General features: G+C 34.1%; 2 protein-coding genes and 1 long non-coding RNA gene across 4 annotated transcripts; 1 reads left to right on the top strand and 2 right to left on the bottom strand.

Annotated features, from left to right (window-relative positions):
* Nucleotides 1-3897: 3897 nt before the first annotated feature.
* Nucleotides 3898-6607, top strand: LOC133317706 (uncharacterized). Its single transcript, XM_061519586.1, has 5 exons — nucleotides 3898-4426; nucleotides 4521-4931; nucleotides 5036-5277; nucleotides 5368-5710; nucleotides 5799-6607. Exons 1-5 carry the CDS (start codon nucleotides 3898-3900, stop codon nucleotides 6605-6607), a joined length of 2334 nt encoding a protein of 777 aa, XP_061375570.1.
* A 6948-nt stretch (nucleotides 6608-13555) lies between these two features.
* Nucleotides 13556-17028, bottom strand: LOC133317724 (uncharacterized). 2 transcript variants are annotated; one of them, XR_009752356.1, is made up of 5 exons: nucleotides 16674-17028; nucleotides 16486-16572; nucleotides 15396-15495; nucleotides 14479-14572; nucleotides 13556-13964 (listed from the first exon to the last, which is right to left on the bottom strand). It is a non-coding gene; the product is annotated as an uncharacterized LOC133317724 (long non-coding RNA). The 2 variants fall into 2 exon arrangements; XR_009752355.1 differs by having other exon boundaries at nucleotides 15396-16572.
* A 3673-nt stretch (nucleotides 17029-20701) lies between these two features.
* Nucleotides 20702-22052, bottom strand: LOC133317705 (stem-specific protein TSJT1-like). The gene is made up of 4 exons (XM_061519585.1): nucleotides 21853-22052; nucleotides 21268-21508; nucleotides 21045-21165; nucleotides 20702-20901 (listed from the first exon to the last, which is right to left on the bottom strand). The coding sequence occupies exons 1-4, from the start codon at nucleotides 22050-22052 to the stop codon at nucleotides 20702-20704; spliced, it is 762 nt and encodes a 253-aa protein (XP_061375569.1).
* Nucleotides 22053-23173: the final 1121 nt, after the last annotated feature.

Below are 23173 nucleotides of genomic sequence, written 5' to 3'. Positions count from 1 at the left end.
GTACATTTAATTAAGAGAAAAAAGTATGAAATTAATAAATAAAAATAAACCTCAATTTCAAGAATTCCGGTTCTATCTTCTTTTATATCTGCACGCATGGCTACAATATTTTCCCATAATACTTCAAACTTATACTTGATCATATGATATTTATGTAACACCTCCCATGCAAATCTTCGCTTTTCATAATAACACTTAGCCACCAATTCCATTTCTTGTGAAGCCACAGGCTGTATGTAATATACAACAACAAATATATTAAAAATAAATAAATGATAAAAATATATATATATATATATATATATATATATATAAATAACATAAAAAAATTGAAAAACGTAAAAAAAAAATTTAATAAATGAAACTCATTTTGTATGAGCAAGTATTAACATTTATTAATTGAGTAACGTACGTGGTATGTTTCGATTTTGAGCGCAGAGGCGGGAAAAAACCCAACTGTGGCTTTCTGAGTTGTTCCGTTAGCAGCAACATCGCCATCAGCGCCTCTAAACTGGAGATTCAATCCGATTGGTGGCGAACAGGACATATAATCTTTCAATATAACTCCAAAAAGATGTCTCTGCACAATATTTTCAAGAAAGGAATTAGATGGCTGGCTTATATGGAATTAACATTAATTATAATTAGGATGATTTTTTTTTTTTAAGAAATCATTTTTTTCTAAAAAAATAAAATTGTTTATCAATTTATTACGTATTTATATGCCAACATAAAATGATCAGTTTTTGATTCAATGGCTGTGAATTGCCACCCTTACTTAAAATTTATTACGTATTGAATGTTCCATGTTCGTGTTGAATTCGAATTGCCACCCTTACTTAAAATGTTAAAGAATCATTATATATAGATGAAATTAGTGAAATAAAAGCAACAAAACAAACAAAAGTGAGTGACCGTTTCTCCTGCATTTTGCGAATCAGAAGCACCAATGAACACATCTTTAAAGTAATCATATGAACACTTCTCCATGGAACTTGTATTCTGGACGTACACTTGTTGAATGACTTCACTAAGACCAGACCCCTCCTGGCTCCTGCATATATAGGATCTCTAATTCACATGACTATAATATTTACGCGGAAAATGTATTCATCAACAAAAATAAGATAATGATAGATAAGCCCTATTTTGTTTTTCGTTAGGACCTAACCACCCCCTCCGTAGGATGCGTGAAAAAAGAGATTATTGGAGAGATAATTACACAAAACGAACATATCTTGGATTATCCAATTCTATTTCAAATAATCTTTTTTCATAATAATTCGTTATTAACTTTTTTATATATATTTTACTCTCTCTCTCTCATTTTATTTTATTTTATTTTATTTTATATTTTTGATAATATAAAATGCTAACAGAATCTGTTAACACTAAAAGATATATCTGTAAGCTGGGCTTCACTTTTGTTATATACATTTATCTAAATAAAGCGTGTTGATAAATTCAAAGGCATCCGATTCTTCATTTACAAATGACAATGGTTTCCTTTAGTAAGAGAGATTGATTTGCATAATTCTAAATCACACTTACATTATTAAATAACCTTTTATTGAATAATTATATTATACAATCTACCACTGAATTAAAAATTCTTATTATATTATAAAATCTTATATTATTTTAGAATTATCTAATAGTTCATCGTATATTTTAATATTAATATAATATATAGTACTTTTGAAATATATGAAAAATAATTTATATTCTTATTATTTTTAAACCATTACTTTTTAATCAATAATATTGGATCTTATACCAGTTTTAATTTATCCTCTCTAATCTCTATCGCCATTGACAAGAGATTTATTTACGTATATTTTGTACCGTGTCTTTTTTCTAATTTATCTTCTTATACAAGAAGTTTAATCAAACATATTTATATAAATAAAATAAAAAAATTAAAAGCTCCTAAGAATAGTTTTTTTTAAGGTGTAGTTTAGTTCTTCTTAATTAGTACTAATATTTTTTCTAATTATGTCCTTATTCTAAAACTGTATTAAAATATTTTACTCTCTACCTTAATGAAAAAATTATTCGATATCCTCTTCAAATTTAAGAACGTTGTTTACCAAAAAAAAAAAAAAAGTTATTTATTCTTCAATCTATGTTTTCCTTAAAATCTTTATCTTTTACTTCTTATTATATTTGTGTTTATCTAAATGCTATAGGTTTCTAATACATTTATGGTGTTTTTAATTAGAAATAGAAATTTGAAAAGTTATTTTTATCAAACAACTTAATTTTAATTTGAGTTTTAGAGTAACTTTTAAACTAAAAATTTTATTTATTCCCAAACAGTTTTTAATATCATTTTTTAAACTATTATTTTCAATTTTAGTTTAAAAATAGTTTTTAACTTAAAATAAAATGCGCCAAACAGAAGTAAAAGGATTTATATTTCTAGAAAGAAGCTTTTAATGAAATAAAGAGATAAAACCCCACAATCTTATAAGAAAATTATGTTAATTTATTTATATGCATTAAGAAGATATATCTATATATAAGCAACTAGACTTTGTTATATGCTTATCTAAAATAAAAATTGGTTTTTAAAACTAATTACATAGCTAAATAAATATAATTAGTAACTAAGTAAAAACAATTACAATTTTTAATTAGGATATTTTAACTAAATATTTGACAGATAAACCGTCGTTATTTTTCTTTAGAACCTGACCGCCTCTACATATGACGCGCAAAAAAAGACGTTATTGAAGAGATGATATCACATAAACTATTATTCAAATTAAAAAGAGAGAGTATCTTTTCATAATAATTCGTTATTAGCTTTTAAAAAACTTAAACAAATCTCAACAGAAGTACAGAAGAAATGAGGGAATAAAAGCAACGGAACAAAGGAGACAATATTCATCCTTTATTTTGTGAATCTAAGCATTATTTATGAGTCTCGCCGGATACTGAATATTGACCGGCTACATTATTATGTAACGGAATACCCTTTTTTATAGGACCTGAATCCATATTCCATTGGGTCCCTATCTCTTTGGACGACAATTTATTTATATATTTTTTGTACACCGACTTTGCCTATAGAGATTAATCCTGAATTGGGATTTATCAAAATTAAAAATTCTTTTATCTCTCCTTAAACATATATTTGATTGGAATCACCCAGCTACTCAGCCTATTACAGATTGAGTACAATTTATTTTAAAGATAACTATAATACATTGGGTAATTCCTGAACAATAATTTTTTTTATTTATAATCTCTCTTTAACATGATGGTCAAGAAGATTCAAATTCACTTTTTAAATGACTAACAGAATCTTCTTTACCATATCAGTTGGCGAGACTATGCCACGTGTACAAAAGCTCCGCCAGGTAATGTGACGTGTTCCAGCCACGTACCTACTCCCGCCACCTTGGTTGACGGTTTACGTTGTCCTTCTGCATCCCCCCACGCGATACTCGTGGGGTAGCGTCCCGTGCACTACAAAATTAATCTCGCCACTGACACTTACGGAAATATTTGCCTGGTTATATATAGGGTCTTCCGGTGTTACTTAGTATGGGACATTTTGAAAGTTCGGGATGCTTGCTATTTTTGTATATGATTTTGACTGACGGGTTCTTGACTTCTAGTAATTTTGTTTGTATCAGTTGCTTTGCTTGTAGTGTTAAAATTTTGTTGTATGACCTTGCTGTAATGTCGTAATTTTTTTTGTATGAGTTGCTGTAATGCGTATTTAATGTTTGTATTTACTTTTTTTTAATCTCTACTTTCATCAGATCTCCTTTTGTGTTATTTGCATAAATACACAGTACAATGGAACAATATCGGTCTTTTGTATATTATAATGGTTCTAAAATTAACAGTGTAGGCGGGTTGAGATTCGAAGGGGAAAAAAGAGCAATGTATATTGTCCGAGGCTTGTCCATTGAAGATCTACTTCAGAAGATTCGTCAGAAGTTGAAGTTGCAACAAAATCAGGTAATTTCTTCAGTCACGGGTCGAGTCCCATGTGGTAATCGAAAATATGCAGGTTTAGAAATAACTGATGATGAGGACATTGACATTTTTCTTGGAACATTTGTCCAAAACTCTACTACATCTCAATTTGTTGAGTTATATGTCGATATTGAGACATCAGACGACATGTCAATACCGACACGTGGGTTGGACCTTAACAGTCAGACACAAATGCCGTCATCATCGGAACCCCAGCCCACACAATCAACTATTGCAAGTGGAGATGAAAGCGACTATATGGTAGATGTTGAACCTGACAATGAAGAGGAGGAGGAAGATGAAGACACTCTACTGGAAAATGACCATGATCAGAATCATAGTGATGGAGGTGATGATGAACATCATGATAATCCCATATCACAGGAGACTGTTATCCCTACGTCCAATAATCCGGTTATTCCATCATCATCAGGTTAGCCATTGAACGTCTTGTATCGTCTTGTATGATTAATTTTTTATATAATCACTTTAATATTTGGCAAATTTGTTTTTGTATTTTTTTGTAGATATGACACCATTTTGGGATGACATCCCACACTATGAGGCTGTTAATTTTGATTATCCGAACGAAGACATACTGGATGTTGAAGGCTTAGGTCGTGGTCCGTGGACAAGAGGAGACGAAATGTATGTGAAACAAGAGTTTCGGTCAAAGAGCGATGTTCAAGCTGCTATAAAACATTACTGCATGAATGAGCATCAAGAAGGTGTAGTGGTTGAAAGTACAACCACGAAGTTGTCTATGAAATGCCATAAGCATGAAGAAGGCTGCAATTGGCGAGTAAGGGCAATTAAACCGAAGAATAGGAACAGCTGGGTAGTCAGTAAATGGGTTGGAAAACATTCTTGTGTCAGCACAACCCTTTCTCAAGATCACAAACAACTTGATTCACATTTTATATCTGAGGCCATTCTAGGTACTATACATTGTTGAAGTTATCGTACTGGGACAATTTATGAGTTTATCATGTGAAGGCCGATATTATTACTAATTACAAATATGCTCTATATCTGTATGCAGACATGGTGAAGGCTTCGCCGTCGGTGGCCGTTATCTTGATACAAGAACGGGTTACTGCCCTTTTTGGATATAATGTTTCTTACAGGAAGGCGTGGATGGGAAAGCAGAAAGCAATTGCTAAGATTTACGGAGATTGGGACGAGTCATACGCGTTCCTGCCAAGATGGTTCGCACACATGTTGAATTTTTCTCCGGGGTCAGTTTACCATATTCAACATGGACCGTGTGTCATGAATGGACAAGTTATTACCGGGTCCAGGGTTTTTCAACGTGTTTTCTGGACTTTCGGTCAATGTCGGGAGGCGTTTAAATGGTGTAAACCATTCATACAGGTCGATGGTACGCATCTGTACGGTAAATATAAAGGGACATTATTGATCGCCACAGCGCAAGATGGAAACAATGAGGTCTTGCCAATTGCATTTGCGGTCGTTGAAAGTGAAACAAAAGATGCATGGGAATATTTTTTGGCATCCATCCGAATGCATGTAACCAATAAGACTGGTATAAGCCTTATTTCGGATCGACACAAAAGCATTTTATCAGCAGTGGCCAATCCAGACATTGGATGGCAACCTCCTAATGCATACCATGTGTTTTGCCTTCGTCATGTAGGGAGCAATTTTAATACACGATTCAAGGATCAATACATGAAGGGTTTTCTAAAGAAGCTAGGTTATATATGCAAACTAGTTACATAAAATGTTGTATATCCTTTGTCGATTGGGTCCGTTTGTATATTATAGTGTGTTTTTTCTTGCAGGATATATTGCAAATAAAGACTACTTTGATGCTGCGTATGCCGAGTTCTGCAGCATTAGTCCAGAGGTCGCTGCGTGGATTGAGGCTGTTCCAAAGGAGAAATGGACTCGGAGTTACGACGAGTGTGGACGAAGATATGGTCACATGACAACTAACTTTTCTGAATCAGTGAACAGGGTTTTCAAGGGAGCGAGGAACATGCCAATAACTTCTTTGGTAAAATGCACATATAGTCGACTTGCACGTTACTTTTTTAAAAGAGGGTGTAAAGCACAGACAGATGTTGAGATTGGAAAGCGTTTCTCAAAAACTATTTCAGAAGCGATGACAAAGAACAGTGAGAGGGCTACATCGATGCGTGTTCGGGAGTATAACGTGGCGCGCACCTCATTTGAAGTCGATGACCAAGGAGATACATTTTGGGTTAACCTCAATGATAGGAAATGCCAATGTGGTAAGTTTCAAGCATTCAAAATTCCGTGTAGCCATGTTATTGCATCATGTAAGAAGGTAGCCCTTGATGTTGAGCAATACGTGGATCCGGTGTTCTCTGTAAACTCCATTATGCGTGTCTACTCTTCTCCATTTCTGCCGATTGGTAGTGAAGATGGAATTCCCCCACATCCCGGACCAAAGCTTGTTCCTGATGTCTCAATGATGCGTGGACAGGGGCGTCCTAAATCTACACGTATTCGCAATGAAATGGACGAACTTGAGGACCAACCAAGTTCTAGCCAAACTAAATGCAGTATATGTAAGATAGCCGGACATAATAGGCGTGCATGTCCTACAAGACGCATATCAAATTAATGTGTTGTAATGTTGGCAATATTTTATTAGAAAATCGTGCTTTGAGTTTATGAAACTACTTAACCACTTACACCCATGACAACGTAATAGTAACCAGGAAACGGGCGAAATTCGGACAACATAACAACAGAAAATGGACAATCCAGGGAATCGCATCCCACACTTTAAAACCTAGTGTACCTGAAATACAGAAAATAACAGTCGAAATACATTTCAACCATGTCCATATTGGAAATATCGTTTCCCACATAAAAGCAGTGTACCGAACTAAAGATGAAACCACACATGAACCAAAGAAATCAGTAATATATAGTAATGCATAAGTACAGTCATCCATAAACACATCTCAAATGCATAGATAGGGATTCACATGCTATGATGGTGGAGTATAAGTAGGCCATGGTCTGGAACGTGCATCACGTTCAGGGTTCCTGCGAATGACACCACCCACTCTCTCTGCATCAGGATCGTGCCTAATATCGAAATCCTCTGCTGCTGCCTGTAGAAAATCGTCCTGCGTGTCCTGTAGAAAATCCACCTATAAATAATGCAGATACACAACACCTTAACCCCTAAAAAATAATACTACACAGATATAAAAGAATCAAGTACCTGTGGTCCAGAGAGTACTAAACGGGGAAGGGGAAAAAATGAGAACGTGCACACTTTGCTTCAGCTCAGGTGCCAACGGACGGGAGAAGAAAATTTGGCCAACGAAAATTTGTTTCCCACAATTGCTCCACAACCGAGCTACGAAAATGGAGGAACCGGGTAAGAGAGGAGAGAAGAAGACGGTTTGAAGGTGCGCAGGGATAAGGTGCAAATGAGTGAGACACGTCAAGGCACGTGGCGGATGACAGTGTGTCTCGCCAACTCATATGGCGGGACTCAAATGAGTCAGACCTATTGACGGGAGAGATGCAGACATCCTATGTGGCTAGTGTGTCTCGCCAACTCATATGGCGGGACTCAAATGAGTCAGACCAAGTGGCGGGAGAGATGCAGACATCCTACGTGGCTCCTGATCACGTCGTTGTATGTGGCGAGTCCAGTCCCGCCAGTCAAACCTACGTGTTTGACTGCTTTACTCTCGTCATTCTTTACAGATGTGTCTCAGCGCGGAGATTCTTTTGAAAATTTACGCTAGTACGGAATTTTTGCCTATATATATATATATATATATATATATATATATAAGGAAAAGATCTGTTTACAAACTTTTTTTACAAATTACACTAAGTATGACTGGTCATACACTCTTGATTGAAGTATGATCAATCATACTTAGTGTAATTTGTAAATACAACATTCCCCATATATATATATATATATCATAAATTGCTAATAGAATTTGTTAGCGGGAATTGGTAGAGGATTTTTGTTTAGGTTCCTAAGAAATTGAAGGCGATAATCTAAGTGACTTACATTTGGTAGAAATTTTTTGAATTTTTTTTCCAAAAATGTGAATTTTTAAGGATTTTATTTTGTGAACAAAATTTAATCAAGAATACCATCCAACAATACCACCTAGAGGGTGGTATTCTTGGATTCTTAGGAAAATCAGGCACAATGCTTTCTAATTTTCAGATCCAACATAACATTAGAAAAATTGATCCATATTTTTGAGAATATTTTGGCCTATCAATAGTTTTTTTGTAGCATTCTCGAGAAAGTTAATTACCCACCATATTCCTGTGAATTCTGATTTTCAAATAAATTTCTCTTCTGCCAAATGCCCCCTAATATATATATATATATATATATATATATATATATATATATATATATATATATATATAAAAGGAAGGTTATACTTACAACCTATTTTCGTTTACAACTTCTTACAATCATATCTTAACCGTTAATTTCCGTCAATCAACGATTATTATTTATTGCTAATTAATAATTAATTAATAAATTTATTTTGCGAAAATCTTAACCGTTGATTGGCGAAAATCAACGGTTAAGATATAGTTGTAAGAGGGTGTAAACGAAAATAGGTTGTAAGTATAACCTTACCTTATATATATATATATATATATATATGAAGTATGATCTTTTGACACTGGTGTCAAATTTGAAGTTTGATACCTCATTTGAGAGTCATTATCTCAAAAAAGATCAATGGTATCACATGCTTACAAATCAGAGTCATTGATCTTTTTTTATCTAACAGCTCTCAGATGAGGTGTCAAACTTTAAATTTGATACCAGTGTCAAAGGTTCCTATATATATATATATATATATGGGGATGGTTCTTTTGACTCCAGAGTAAGACTTTTAAGTCTTACTCCAAATCCCAGCCGTTGATGGACGGAAATCAACGGTTGTCATTAATAGCATAATTAATAATTAATTAATTAATATAACTTCCTAAGTTATAACCGTTGGATGGACGAAAATCAACGGTTAGGATGGAGAGTAAGACTTATAAGTCTTACTCTTGAGTCAAATGATCTCTCTCCTATATATATATATATATATAATAACTATCTTCTCCCGAGAGAACATAGTTATAACATTAAAGTTTTTTTTTTCTCTTTTCACGTCAGCAAATGATAGAAACAGGGTCTATCGAAGATAAGAAGGAGGGAGAAGAAGTAAGAACAGACGAGAAGAGTTTTATTATTTTCATTCAATGCCCTGATTACAAGCATCCTGCCCCTTTTATAGTTCAAGGTTCAACAGACATACAACAACAACTCCTCATTACATGCATCTCATCCCCCAAACACTTATTGGCCGTTTGATGATGTAACCGAATCCTAACTAACTACTTACAACAGAAATGTGCTTTGATCACTTAATACATGAAGTGCATTTTGATCCTAATCATTGAATCTATCTGGCCTTCTACTCATTCTCTTAGTTCTTCTTTCTGCAATGGACTTCTCAACTTCCACTTCCTTAGGATACACCTCCTCTTCTACACTTGCATGCCATTCTGGATCTGGCTGTACCTTCTTTCCTTCGGCTGATTATGTTGCTGTTACTGCCTTTGGGCTTTGGTTTTGGTTATTGGACTCAATGCACCTTGGGCCCATATCAATACCTCCTCCATTAAAATCAACCTTGTCCTCAAGGTTGAAAGTAGGATATTGTGTAGAAAACTCAGCAAGAGATTCCCATGTGGCATTCTCCTCTGTCATGCCATGCCACAAAATGTGTATTTGTTGAACTGGAACATCATCTATAGAGATTATGCGAGTATCCAGTATTTTATGGGGTTCCAAAATAGGCAATCCTCCTTGAAAACAGTCAGGAAGTGAACATGGAGGATTTGTATGATCTCCTTTGAAAGGCTTCAACAAGGAAACATGAAACGTATGATGAATTTTGGCATGTAGAGGTAAAGCCAATTTATAGGCAACTTTACCTACACGTTTAAGAATCTCAAAGGGACCAAAATATCTTTTGGCTAGCTTGTGAGACAGCCTATTAGCCACTGAAGACTGTCTATAGGGTTGAAGTCTAACCCATACTAAGTCTCCCACCTTATAAAGGACATCTCTCCTATGTTTATCTGCATTCTGTTTCATAATCTTCTGGGAATGCAATAAATTGGCCTTCAGTTGTTGTAAAATAGCTTGCCTATTACCCAATATGTGATCAATCTCATCCAGTGTAGCAGTAGAAGATACATAATTCAAAATAGATGGAGGTTCACGTCCATATACAGCCATAAAAGGAGACATACCAGCTGAACTATGGTAAGTAGTGTTGTAGCAATATTCTGCCCAATGTAGAATCTCATACCACTTCTTTGGAGTATCAGCAACAAAGCATCGAAGATACTGTTCCAAGACTCGATTAACGACCTCAGATTGACCATCTGATTGGGGGTGGTATGTAGTTGTGTGCTTCAACTGGGTGCATTGAGTTCAAATAGTTCAGTCCAGAACTTGCTAAGAAATAAAGGATCTCTATCTGAAATAAGAGACCGAGGAATACCATGGAGTTTACATACCATTTGAGAAAACAAGTCAGCAACCTTGCTAGAAGTAAATTTCCTAGGTGATGATCCAAAGTGAGCTTGTTTGGAAAGCCTGTCAACTACCACTAGGATAGTGGTGTAACCATAGGACATTGGAAGACCGATTATAAAATCTAATGATAAATCCTCCCAAATTTGTGTAGGAATGGGAATAGGCTGTAATAAGCCAGCAGGGGCTTGGGTGGAATACTTCATCTGTTGACACACCAAGCAGGAATTAACAAATTCCTTAACAGCCTTTCTTAATCCAGGCCAAGTAAAACTGGTAGAAGTTTTAGCCAAAGTCTTCTGAATTCCCACATGTCCACTTGTCAAAGAAGAATGAGTTTCCTGGAGAACTTGATGTACCAGTGGTGAATTTGAAGGGATTGCAGAAACCCTTCCCAGGATGTTATTGAAGTATTCTTATGTAACCATTTGTACCAAGCCAAAGCTTTTCCATCAAAATAAAATGGAGCCACACGTAATCTTTGTTCTTCAACAATGTCATAAAAATCAAAGAATTGATTTACCTTGAAAATCCAGTCCTGAGGATCATGGGATCCATCATAACGAGGAACCTTGATGCGTAAATTCTTAGCTGCTTGAAGCTCTTTAGAACCAGAAGAATGATGATGTGAAGAAGATGCAGAATGAGAAGACTCATGTTCTCTGTAATTATCGAAAATCGCATCTAATTTGCATGTGATTTCCTTATACTGCTTCTGCATCTGCTCCTTGAGAACATCAACATCATATTGTGTTTGCTCCCAACGATCATCACTCGATTTAGATCGTGTTGCATTCGCCATAGTTCAGGAAGATGAAAGCACCAAATTGATAGAAACAGGGTCTATCGAAGATAAGAAGGAGGGAGAAGAAGTAAGAACAGACGAGAAGAGTTTTATTATTTTCATTCAATGCCCTCATTACAAGCATCCTGCCCCTTTTATAGTTCAAGGTTCAACAGACATACAACAACAACTCCTCATTACATGCATCCCATCCCCCAAACACTTATTGGTCGTTTGATGATGTAACTGAATCCTAACTAACTACTTACAACAGAAATGTGCTTTGATCACTTAATACATGAAGTGCATTTTGATCCTAATCATTGAATCTATCTGGCCTTCTACTCATTCTCTTAGTTCTTCTTTCTGCAATGGACTTCTCAACTTCCACTTCCTTAGGATACACCTCATCTTCTACACTTGCATGCCATTCTGGATCTGGCTGTACCTTCTTTCCTTCGGCTGATTCTGTTGCTGTTACTGCCTTTGGGCTTTGGTTTTGGTTATTGGACTCAATGCACCTTGGGCCCATATCAGCAAACAAGTTCTAAAAAGTAACTAAGGAAACAGAAAAAATAACTTTAATATTATAACTATATTCTCCCGAGAGAACATAGTAAAAATGTTAACTGTAAATGACCTTATCTAAAGTGACCGTAGAAATGTTTACCTCATATATATATATATATATATATATATATATATATATATATATATATAAGAAAATGAAGATAATGCCATTTTTAAGATACAACATTTGTTTTTGAAATATTTTTATCGGTTTTCTGCATAAGTTTGAAAACAATTTTACAGTATTTCAAATAATTTTTTAAGGCTTTAACGTTTCAACATTGACGGTATATAAGTTATTTACATTTGTTTTTAAAATGATGTAGTTTTGAGTTGAAAAATTAAAAAATTTAATAAAAAATTATTATAATCCTGAAACAAATTATAATTATAAAAATACTTGAGTTCTGCCTCAAAATAATGTCGTTTTGAGCTCAATATAGATAAATTATTTACATTAACAATAAAAAAGACAAACTCTTTTCTTAATCATTATAATTCTTCATTTCTTTGAAATATTTTTTGGGGAGTAGGTTTACGCGCTTCCTGACATGACTTGCCAATGGTAATGCAGATCGCATTAAAATGTGCTAGTAGTGTATCTGACACATTTCTCACAACATTACGTGATTTGAACTAAGTAAAGCCTTTACCGGGAAAAAAAAATCATAATTATGGTGTTATTACGTACTTGTTGACGTACAAAGAAAAGAGAAATAATAAGATTTTAAATTCAGTGTCAGTTAATATAAAATTATTAATTTGAATTTTATTTAATAATTTAAATTATCCAATTGAATTAATTGCAATACATTATATCAAGACTTGTGATTAAGTAGTGAAAATGAATTCAAATCTCAGTGCACATTTTAATAATAAATAATTAAAATATAAAATTTCTTTGCTATAAATATATATATAACGAGTCTGTCATTTTAGTTTAATAAACTCTCTTGTGAAAGCACTAATTAAAAGGATAAAATACAAAGAAAAATATTTCTTTTTGTAATACGAAAAAAAATTTCTCTGTCACACTTATATAAAAGTGAATAGATTCCATTTATATTTTCACTCGTTTTTTTGCACTACAAAAATTCAAGCATTTTGTGGGGGTCATATTTTCATATTGTGGGGGTCTTTGACCGCCACAAAGTACATTTGTGGCATCCTCAATGACCCCCAGTTTTGCCTACGCCACAACATATTTTGTGGGGACTTTATGTGCAATGCCACAATTTGTTGAAATATTTTCTGAAGGCTCCAGACCCCCCACAAATGTTTCAGTTTCTGGAGGTTTAAAACCCCCCACAAATTTGTTGAAAATTTAAAAAAAATATATTTAAAATTTTACGTTTCTTTTAAAAAATCAGGTAGATTCAAAAGGATAAAAAAAAATTCATTCCAAATATTTGAATACATATCTAAATAGAACTTGGTTTTCAAAGATAAAAAAATCAAAGAGATGTATAAATGAAATTAAAAACTAAAAGTTGTTAAAAATTGATAACTATCATGCAGGCCAAAATTTGGAAGTTATCCTGCTTTACAAGTAGCCTCATATCCTTGTAACTATAAAGATGGACAAAGATAAATATTTGATAAGATCCTTAATGATCATAGAATATTCTTTGATAACTTTTTTCAGAAGCTTGTCATGATCTGAGGCTAAAATCTTTTTAACAAGCAGATGCAACTATTTTACAAGCATGTTAAAATACTGAAAAGAAATTCTAATCCTAATTAGACTTATAGTTATCTTTTTAACAAGCTTAGCGCATATGGCATAAATGTCCCATGACAAGTGTTAAAAATTGATAACTAAGCGGAGCTGAACAAGTTGCCTGCGAGATTGGTTTGCCATTTCATTCACATCCTGAAAGACCAACGCTAAAGCAACAATGAGGAACTTGGACTTCCCATGAGCCCAGAAACGAGCCCTTCATTGCCTCTAAAGTTAAACCATTCTGGAATCTCAGTTTAGGGCATCACAACTTCTAAGCCACGTATCTCTTTTGGCACCTATCATATCACAAAAACCATTTTTGTTAATAAAATAAGAGAAATACACATCATAACATACTCTCTCTAAGGTGTAAAGAAATAGTGTGCAGTGTATTAAAAAAAAGAAGAAAAAAATAATGTGCAAATGTTGTTTTCCTAAGATAATGGTATAAGATTTTAGCACAAGCAATAGCTGATATATATATATATATATATATATATATATATATATATATCAAAGATTAGTACTAGTCTTTTCATGAGTGGATGGAATTTCTGAGAGTTCAGTTCTCAGAATTTTCAACTTTGCAGATTTTCATTGTGATGAGTAGACTTGGAAACAACCTTATAACATGAAATGACAGCTACATGGACAAGTATGGAATTTTAAAATAATGTACGACAAAAGTTTCATATACAAAAATTTGAGATGACAAAAAACTGTAGTGACTTAAACCCATACATTAATCATATATGCCACAGTCAATAAGTTAAATTGCTAAACCAGATTTCCTAACATGTATACACTAACTTTTTTTTACTCTTCTGATATGAACATTGCTAAACCACAGTCCTTGGCTAGCAGAGTTTTTCCAGTTCCCGGTGGTCCTGTCAAGAGAATCCCCCTGGAAAAAAAATGTTCAAGGCTCACTTGATGATAAAAAAATCCTTAATTTCCAATGCACATAAAAAAGCATGGCATTTTATAATTAGAGAAGCAAGTTCATCAACATAGCAGCAGGCAATGAATGCAACTAAAAAGAATCCATAATATTGTGGTGAGCCTGGTGACCAAACGCTAGCATGTTTATTCCTATAAAAACAATTTGTGTATGGAGATAGTATAAATATGATATCAGCTTATACACAAGGATGAAAATGTACGAATAACAAACAAATCACAAAATTAGCAACACGATTAAATGAATTTTAGTTTAGCAAGACCAGAACTGATCGACACATATTGACAGAGATAAATAGAAATTGTCAATATATCAAACAATTGGAATGCAAACATAATCAAAATCGGAAAAGATATACTAAATCCATAAACAAAACCTAATCACATTATGGTAATGAAAAAGATGAAAATAACTAAACTAAAACTTTCATAAACTTAACATCCCAAGTAATACTGACTAGTTAGGATAAGATTATTTTGTATTTAAAATAGCTTATAATCAAAATTCCAAAGTATAATAATAGCAAAGCAGTAAAGTCAGTATTGAAGAATGAAGGATAACCATAAGAGGTGAAGGTAAGGGAAAGAACGGGGCCGCGATGAGGCTGCCAAGACAAGCTTTCCTTAAAGTGATTCGTGGAGTTGTTATTATCCAAATCAGAATTGACATATATGCCACTTGGCAAAATTGTACAAGACTGTTATATGATACCACAAAAAAGAGGAACTTGTTCTCTGTGACTTCCAATTGAGAGACTAGACTTAACTGTGTATCTTCAATGAAACTGAAAGCCTCTTGGTTGAACTTCAAAGTGGGGATTGCATCAACCAGAACAGGTTCTTGTTCAGGGTCATTAACATGATACTCTGGTTATCAGTAAACAATAAAAAATTAAAATCTAAAGCACCCAACCTTAACAGATTAAACATAATTTGACAAAGTATGTTCTCTTGTGGCCACCCACTACTTGAAGGGTCAGGAAACATACAAATTCATGAACATGAAGTTTCATGCAAATCTTTTACTTGATGAGGGAAACCATGCTTTAAAATTATAAAATAATGGCTTATTTAAAATTAACATGTACAGTCAAGCAATGTGGATCAACGAAAGAAATAGTAGTGGCAAAAGAGCAAGAAAAAACAACTTCAAAAATAGTTCACCATGATGAGACAACTCCAGAAGGGATCAAATTTGAGTAGCTAGTAAGGATAACTCTATATGAATTATCAAGCATGGAATGTTTCTATTCAGGGAATGAAACTTTGCTGTTACCGTCTCTGATACAAGTGGACATATGCCCTTTCTTACGGTTATAAAATTTTGATAATTTATAATCTTGCTGATTTTGTTTCCTTAGTTTCCTCTTACATGATATGCTGGAGATGCTTTGGTATGTAAGACACTACGTATCTAAGATTCTTATGGTTATTATGACTTCTTAGATATATAGGTATATTTGAAGTCCTTGTTTTGGTTGCCCTCAACAATCTCTGTAAATTAACACTGAATTTTCAAAATATAATCTCTCAAATTTTCAATATAACTAATAAGTCAGAAATTTTTAATAACATTTATTAACTTACTAAAAATTAAAATTATTAATAACACTTTCTCTCATTATTAAATAAAAAATTAACAATAGAAAAATAGAAAGAAGAAATTGGAAATAATTATTCTTCTCATTCCATGTCAAAGTGATGATACAAGAAACAATATACAACGCAGCAGTAATTTAAACTAATCACTGAAGAAAAGGAAACCGGAAAAAAAAAACAAATAGATATTCTCTGATTTCGGAAATCACAAAAGCGGAATAAATTGGGAAATAAAACAGCCAACTGTATAATCTTCACCAAAAGTATCCAATCGCGAAACGAATATCAACATTTATATATTCTAATCACAGAAGTGATGGTCCGCTCGCCTCTTTCCTGAACACACTATCACAAAAACACAGAAAATCTCAGTGAGTCAATTCATCGAACACCTCATTCGCAAAACACAAACACGTAATAGAAGAAGAATAAGAAGAGAAACTCACGGAATCAGGGTTGAGAAGGGAGACACAGCGAGGGCATCGAGTGGAACCGAGTCCAGGGTTGATGGTTGGATCTAGGACAAGCTCCCGTTGCTTGAAAACTTCTTAAGAATCTGCAAAAATAAATGAATAAAGAAATAAAGAAGAAGAAATAAAGAACTCATGGAGAAATTTACGGAAGAAGAAAAAGATGTAAGAAATCCTAATAGAGATGAAAACCACTAAGAGAGAAAAAAAGATGAAAATATGTCTAAGTCCTAAATGCACAACTCTCTGTAGCTCTTAACAATGAGGAGCGACGCCACAAGTTTGAGATTAACATTGGCTTTAGAAGATGTTGCTGAAAATAGTGAAGAGATAAGTTTGAGATTAGATGAGAGTTAACAAAGAAAAAATATATATTTTAAAAAAAAAATATTTATAACGGTCATTTTTAGAAAATTTTCAAATATTTTAAAATTATATATATTTTTGGGGGTCAAAGCCCTCCACAAAATTATAAAAATTGACAAAATTTGAAAATATAATCTAGTGTCCTCTTAAAATGCCACCATACACAGAATTATTGGGGGTTTTATTAACCTCCACAAATTACACATTTTTTTGTAGTGTTGTAATAAGTTTATTGTTGTTAAATCGTAGTGTCAACTCGTAGAAATAGACGAGTTTACATTTTTTGGAAGATGTTAAAGAAGATCAAGATCCCCTTGACTTGAATGATCCAAATGAAAAAGGGGAAAACTTGAATGATTTGGAAATTTCTGAATTTATTGGTGAATTTATTAGTGAGGAAGGGGATAAAAAAAATGATAATGACTTGGATTCCAATTATTTAATTTAGAGATCCTAATCTCTTTTATAATTTTATTATCTTGATATTTTGATTCTAATATGTATTATAATGACTGAGTTTGAACTTAATTTTTATTTTTTTAAGTGTTTGGACTTAAATTTATGATGATTTATATATTGGTGTGTTTTGATTTTATAAATATTGATTTTATTTTTTTGTACATAGTAAACTCTTACTTTTCATAATTTTACATTTTTGCTCACCTTTACCATTAATTATAAGTAGACTTACGTTTTAACAACCTTTAATAGGTCCCACTATTTTTAAATGAATATGGCTGAGAAGTTTTTCATATTGCAAAAATATTAAACCCTATTATAAAACTATTCATTTGCTACGAGTCTTTCAACAAAGAGAAGAAACAAATATTTTAGGGTTTTATGTTTATCATGTAATATGATATAACATCACTTTCCTACCCAAACATTAAAGAGGTGGGGTCCATATGTTTTTCTTTCTCTTTCATCATTCCACTTTCTCTCTCCATTTTTGTGTGTGTTGGAAACAACACTTAAATCATGTAACATAACACTAATAAAACCCAACATTTTATACGATTTTTCTTTTTAGTCACACAGGCACCATGACACACAGTAAAAATGCAGAAATACCGGATTTTGAAGTCCTCAAACAATGCAATTATTCCAAGCCTTTAAGAGCAGCTAAAAATGACAACACCAAGATGGACAATATACTTTGGATATTTGGTCCTTCTAAGTATAGCATTTTTCTGTGAAGCAAGTAGGGCCCCTCCTAAGCCATCTTCAGGTAATAGTGCAGACTCTGAATCAGGTTTGGAGGGTGTTGTTCCCTCTTGGTTTGGAATTCATGGCAAAATGACAGGTTCTGGTTCTGGCAGTGATAGTGATGGAGGAACGGCTCCTCTAGTTTCCAAACCTGTCAATTGTCCTAGCCTCAGTGGTTTATGTGGCGTAGTATACATCAACTCGGAACCCTTACCACCAAAATGAACAACACATGACTATGGCTACACCCCCATCTGATTACTAAATTGATCAAAATGGTTATTACATATTAAGTTTATAATACTGAGTCCTTAGTATGATAGTGAAATAAAGTTTATGTTGAAACATTGCTGGATTTTACCAAATGTGCTGCTAACACATGTATGTTGTTGTATATTAAGCAATAATATGTCAAATATCATTATGGCATTTTCTTTGGAAAAACTGATCGGCTCTCTATAGCCCTTGCAGAATTCTTATGTTTTACATTGCAAGAAAGATTACAGGAAATATTGTCCTAAAATCAAGCCTAGAATATTCTGAAAGTTAGTATTTATACATGATAAAAAGTATATTACAACTGTAAACCTACTATATGCATAATAAACTTGTGAGAAATTAAGTATTACAGCCAGGCCTAATATAAAAAATAATGATTTTAGATGCGTTAACATATTATACAACAATTTGTGATATTGAACATCTCAATCTTGGCCATTGCATTAAATGGATATCTACATGTTTGAAGCTTTTCTTTGGTATGACTTCTGATCACTTGATGTTTAAATGTTGGTGGACAAGAAACAATGTCCAAAGTGTGATTTCCCTCAAGTCCTTAAAGATTACAAGCATTCTGCCTTAGACCGATGGTAGTGATCTGTGAATGTAGCAAAATACTTATAACGGGCATGGGAAATAATGGTTGCAATTCCCCAACATCACTATGAGGGTGTGCATGACAACCATTCTATTTCCTAGCAATGTTTCTGAAAAGAAACAATTCTTTTCTATTTCTGTGCCATGGAATAGTTTCTGAGAAAAAAAATATGTTTGATAACATGTTCTATTTTTATTCCGAGAATGAGAATTGTGTTTGATAACACAACAAATAATATAATAAAAAATATTTCCTATTAAATATAAAAAAATTTCGGATCATCACTTTCCTTTCCACATGGTGTAGTTGTGGTGGTGGCGGTGGCGGTGGTACGGTAGTGGTGGTGGCAGTGATGTGGTGAAGATAGTGGTGGTGGTTATGACGGCAGTAGATGTGACGATGACGGTGATAATAGTGGCAGCGACAGTGGTAATGGTGGGGATGGTGGTGGTGGAGGTGACGATAGTGGTTGCGACAATGGTGGAGGGTATGGTGGTTGGTGGCGGCAACAATGGTAGCAGTGACATGGTGGTGGTGGTTGTGAAGTCATCTTGGTGGTGGTGGTGGCAGTGGCTGCGACGGTGGCGGTAGGTGACAGTGGTGGCAATGATGTGGTGATGGTAGTGACGAGGGTGGTGTAATGGTGGCGATGGTGGTGGTGGTGACAGTAATGGCAGTGACGATGGTGGTGGTGGTTGGTGGCGGCGGCAGTGATGACGGTGGTGGTGACGGTAGTGGCTGCGACAATAGTAGTGGTGGTGGTGATGGTAGTGGTGGCGTCGTGGTGGTGGTGGTGATGGCGATGAGGGTTGTGGCAGTGGCGTGTGATGGCGATGGTGGCGGTAACGGCAGTGGTTGCGATGATGGTGGTGGTGGTGATGACGATGATAGTGGTGGTGGTGGTGATAGGTGGAGGTGGTGGTGGCATCATGGTGGTGAGGGGTGGTGACGACGACACTAGTGGTACGATGGTGGAGAGTGATTGAGAGGGATAAGTGTTTCTCATTTTGTGCCTGGGAACAAAAAAGTAGAAATTTTTTGATTCTTTTTTCTGTTCCCCAGCACAAAAATTAAACCGGTTCATCCCGGTTACAAAAAAATAAACCGATTTTACCAAATGAGTTTCCTATCCATTTCTGTTCCCGGGAACAGAAATTAAAAAAAAATTGATTCCGGGAAGGTTGTCATGCACGTCTGAGTGACATCAAAACATTGCGTTTGATTAGTTACGTTGTTAGAAAATGGAGGTAGTTTACTTTTTCCTAGTTCACATGTGGTACAATCAAAAGGAACATCAAGTGAACCAGAGACTTTATTGTACAAAAAGTGAACATCATAAAGAGACTATTTCTAACATAAAAAGTAACATAATTTCAACCTAGCAAAAGCTTTTTCAGTGTCCAAATTTCATTACTTGGGGATGCAATTAATAGCGAAATCCCACTTCTTCTCTTCATTAGACATAAATCCACAAACATAATTTCTAGAATATTTTAGTTACTGTTACACCAAGTTTGAATTTGATCATACTAAGCAGTGATGAATTATCGAACATTTATTCTCCCTTGGCTACAGCAGCATCTGCCCAATTATCTGCACTTCCAGATCGAGGAATGCTGGGAATCTTTGTGTACAAATCCACCTGAAAATATACACTCAAGACGTTTCCACTGTCATCTTCATTCAAAATAGCTCGAACCTTGTGCAGTGGATGATCAAAGCTTGTCAACCCACTTCCATTGATGAAAAAGCACCCTGAATTCCAATTGAAGAATTGAGTGAGTGAAAATTACAAAGCATTGTGCCTAATTGGCAACATGAAGGTTCTAAGAAAGACCAATAAAAAGTTCAAAGCAGAGTATTTTTAGAGAATAAAAAGTTCGTAAAGCTAAACTAACCGGGAGGAAAACGTGCACAAGCTTTTCCACATCCCTCTTCAATGATTTTAGGGTGATCAGAGCACACTAAGGATCCATCTCTTGCCATTCCCCATTGAAATTCCACACTTCCTTCACGATCCTAACATAGGAATCAACTATGTTAAGACCAACTACAGAGCAGGAACAGTAAAAAGCAAGAATGTTTAATAAGAAAACATTAAGTTTCTCAAAGATAACTCACCCTAGCTAGAAAAAGAATGTTTGTCCTGGCATCAAAAATAACAAATGCAAATTTTCCATCAAGATGTTTAACAACTTGGTCAGGTGGGTAGGGGGCTCTATCTCTTAAGGCCTTATAAGCTTCAACCACAATCATGGCTTCAGTTGCTTGTCTCGGGAGGCCATAATGATGTCTAAGGTCAGCAATGTTTGCTAGATTTCCCACAAAAATGCAGAAGATATCGTCCAAAACAACAATTGACCTGTTACTTTCACAACAATGAGGAATTAACCAACTTTGAAAATAAGAAATTGTTGCAAGGACATGGTTTTCAACAAATTATAAACAAAACTAGAGAACCAATTGAGTCCTGACTCCTGAGCAATGGGTAGTAAAATTTTAAAATTTGAATTCAAGTATTTACTTTTATTTTCTAAGCATGCATAGTAGTAAAAAATTTAACCGAATACCATGGATTTCCAGTGTGTTTTCTGTTGAAAGCTAAGAATATTAAACTTTTAGCACTACTAGATACATTTTTCTTATACAAAGCAATTTCATAAGAGATGAAAATAGATGAATGAATTAAGTAAACTTTTGATCTACCTATGGTGTATTGGACTCTCGTATTCATGGGATAAAGCCATGAAGTTCCCATATGAAAGGTTGTAAACTGTAGAATCCGGCCACAAAGATTGAAACTTGTTTACAATTTCTTCTGGGGTCTTGGAATTATTGCAGGCCATTCCCGGAAGCATAAGTTCCTCCGGTGGTTTTCCAATGGCTTTTGCAAACACCGCCAACATTTTTTGCTGACTAGCTAGTTTAGTTCAATGGTTCTTCAGCTCCTGCTAAACTCAACACAGGTTCATAGACTTACATAGGACGGTGAGGTTTAATTCATGCTCAGTTTTTCTGCAGTTTTTCTGGGATGGAAGCATTAAAAAATTCACAAACTTACACAAAGATTATTTACGTGGCAACCTCACAAGATTGCTTCAGATTTCGGGGTGATACGTGTATTAATACGTAACCAATTTAGAAGTTACATGCAGAGATGTGCCAAAAGTCATGGTTTTCCACACCACTGTCGGTCGCAGTTTTGAAGATTTGTCCAATTACTACCCAGCATTTTTTTATTCCATATTATTAAATATTTGTTATTACTATATATTATTTTACTTTTTTTAATGATATGAAGTAAGATAAATATCTTAGTTTAAGAATACCCTAGAATTTCTTTATGATGATAGAGTAGTCTAGATGTTTCTTCTCCCCTAGCACATGCTACTTATGTTGTACCGACACAGGATTACGACATGTCAGTATATTAATTCACATTAAATATGAAGTATCATAATCATAAAAAGATAAAAATAAATATAATCGTTGAATCAACATTAATTGGTAATAACATTAGTAATAATACTAGTTGATTGTTACAATATCCTTTCAATTTTAAGAATTATATTATACGATGGGTACATATTTAAGGACCCTGCAATTAATATTTAAGAGGTAACTGTAGAGTACAGACTTTGCAAGTTTTTGAAACAAAAATGGAAGGAGTCAAATCCAGAAGACAGTAATATGAAAACGAAATAACCATGGTTCACATTCAATTGCTAAAATCTCTCTTGATTAACAATGTACCAACATCATTCTTGGACCCTGTAGCAACCCACCAAACGCCACTCTGCAAATACTGGGAGTGTTTTTCGTTAGATTAGATCAAGAGATGATTATTGAGCAGGTTAGTTAGCAAAAGGTTATATCACCTTAGAAATTGGATGTGATTTTTGAACATATTACTATTGAAAAATCATTGCCAACGTATTTAAAAGTATGAAGGATAATGTTCCCAAACTACCTTCCTAAAGTTAACTATTATTTTAAGGGAAAAGTGTTTATCATTTTAAATGACACA

This window comes from Gastrolobium bilobum, unplaced genomic scaffold (assembly GCF_033153095.1).
Source record: "Gastrolobium bilobum isolate Gb01-03AN ecotype WA unplaced genomic scaffold, APGP_CSIRO_Gbil_v1 utg13468, whole genome shotgun sequence".
Taxonomy (NCBI): domain Eukaryota; kingdom Viridiplantae; phylum Streptophyta; class Magnoliopsida; order Fabales; family Fabaceae; genus Gastrolobium; species Gastrolobium bilobum.
Note: the sequence above shows the minus strand (reverse complement) of the source record. Positions and strands in the feature narration are given on the sequence as shown.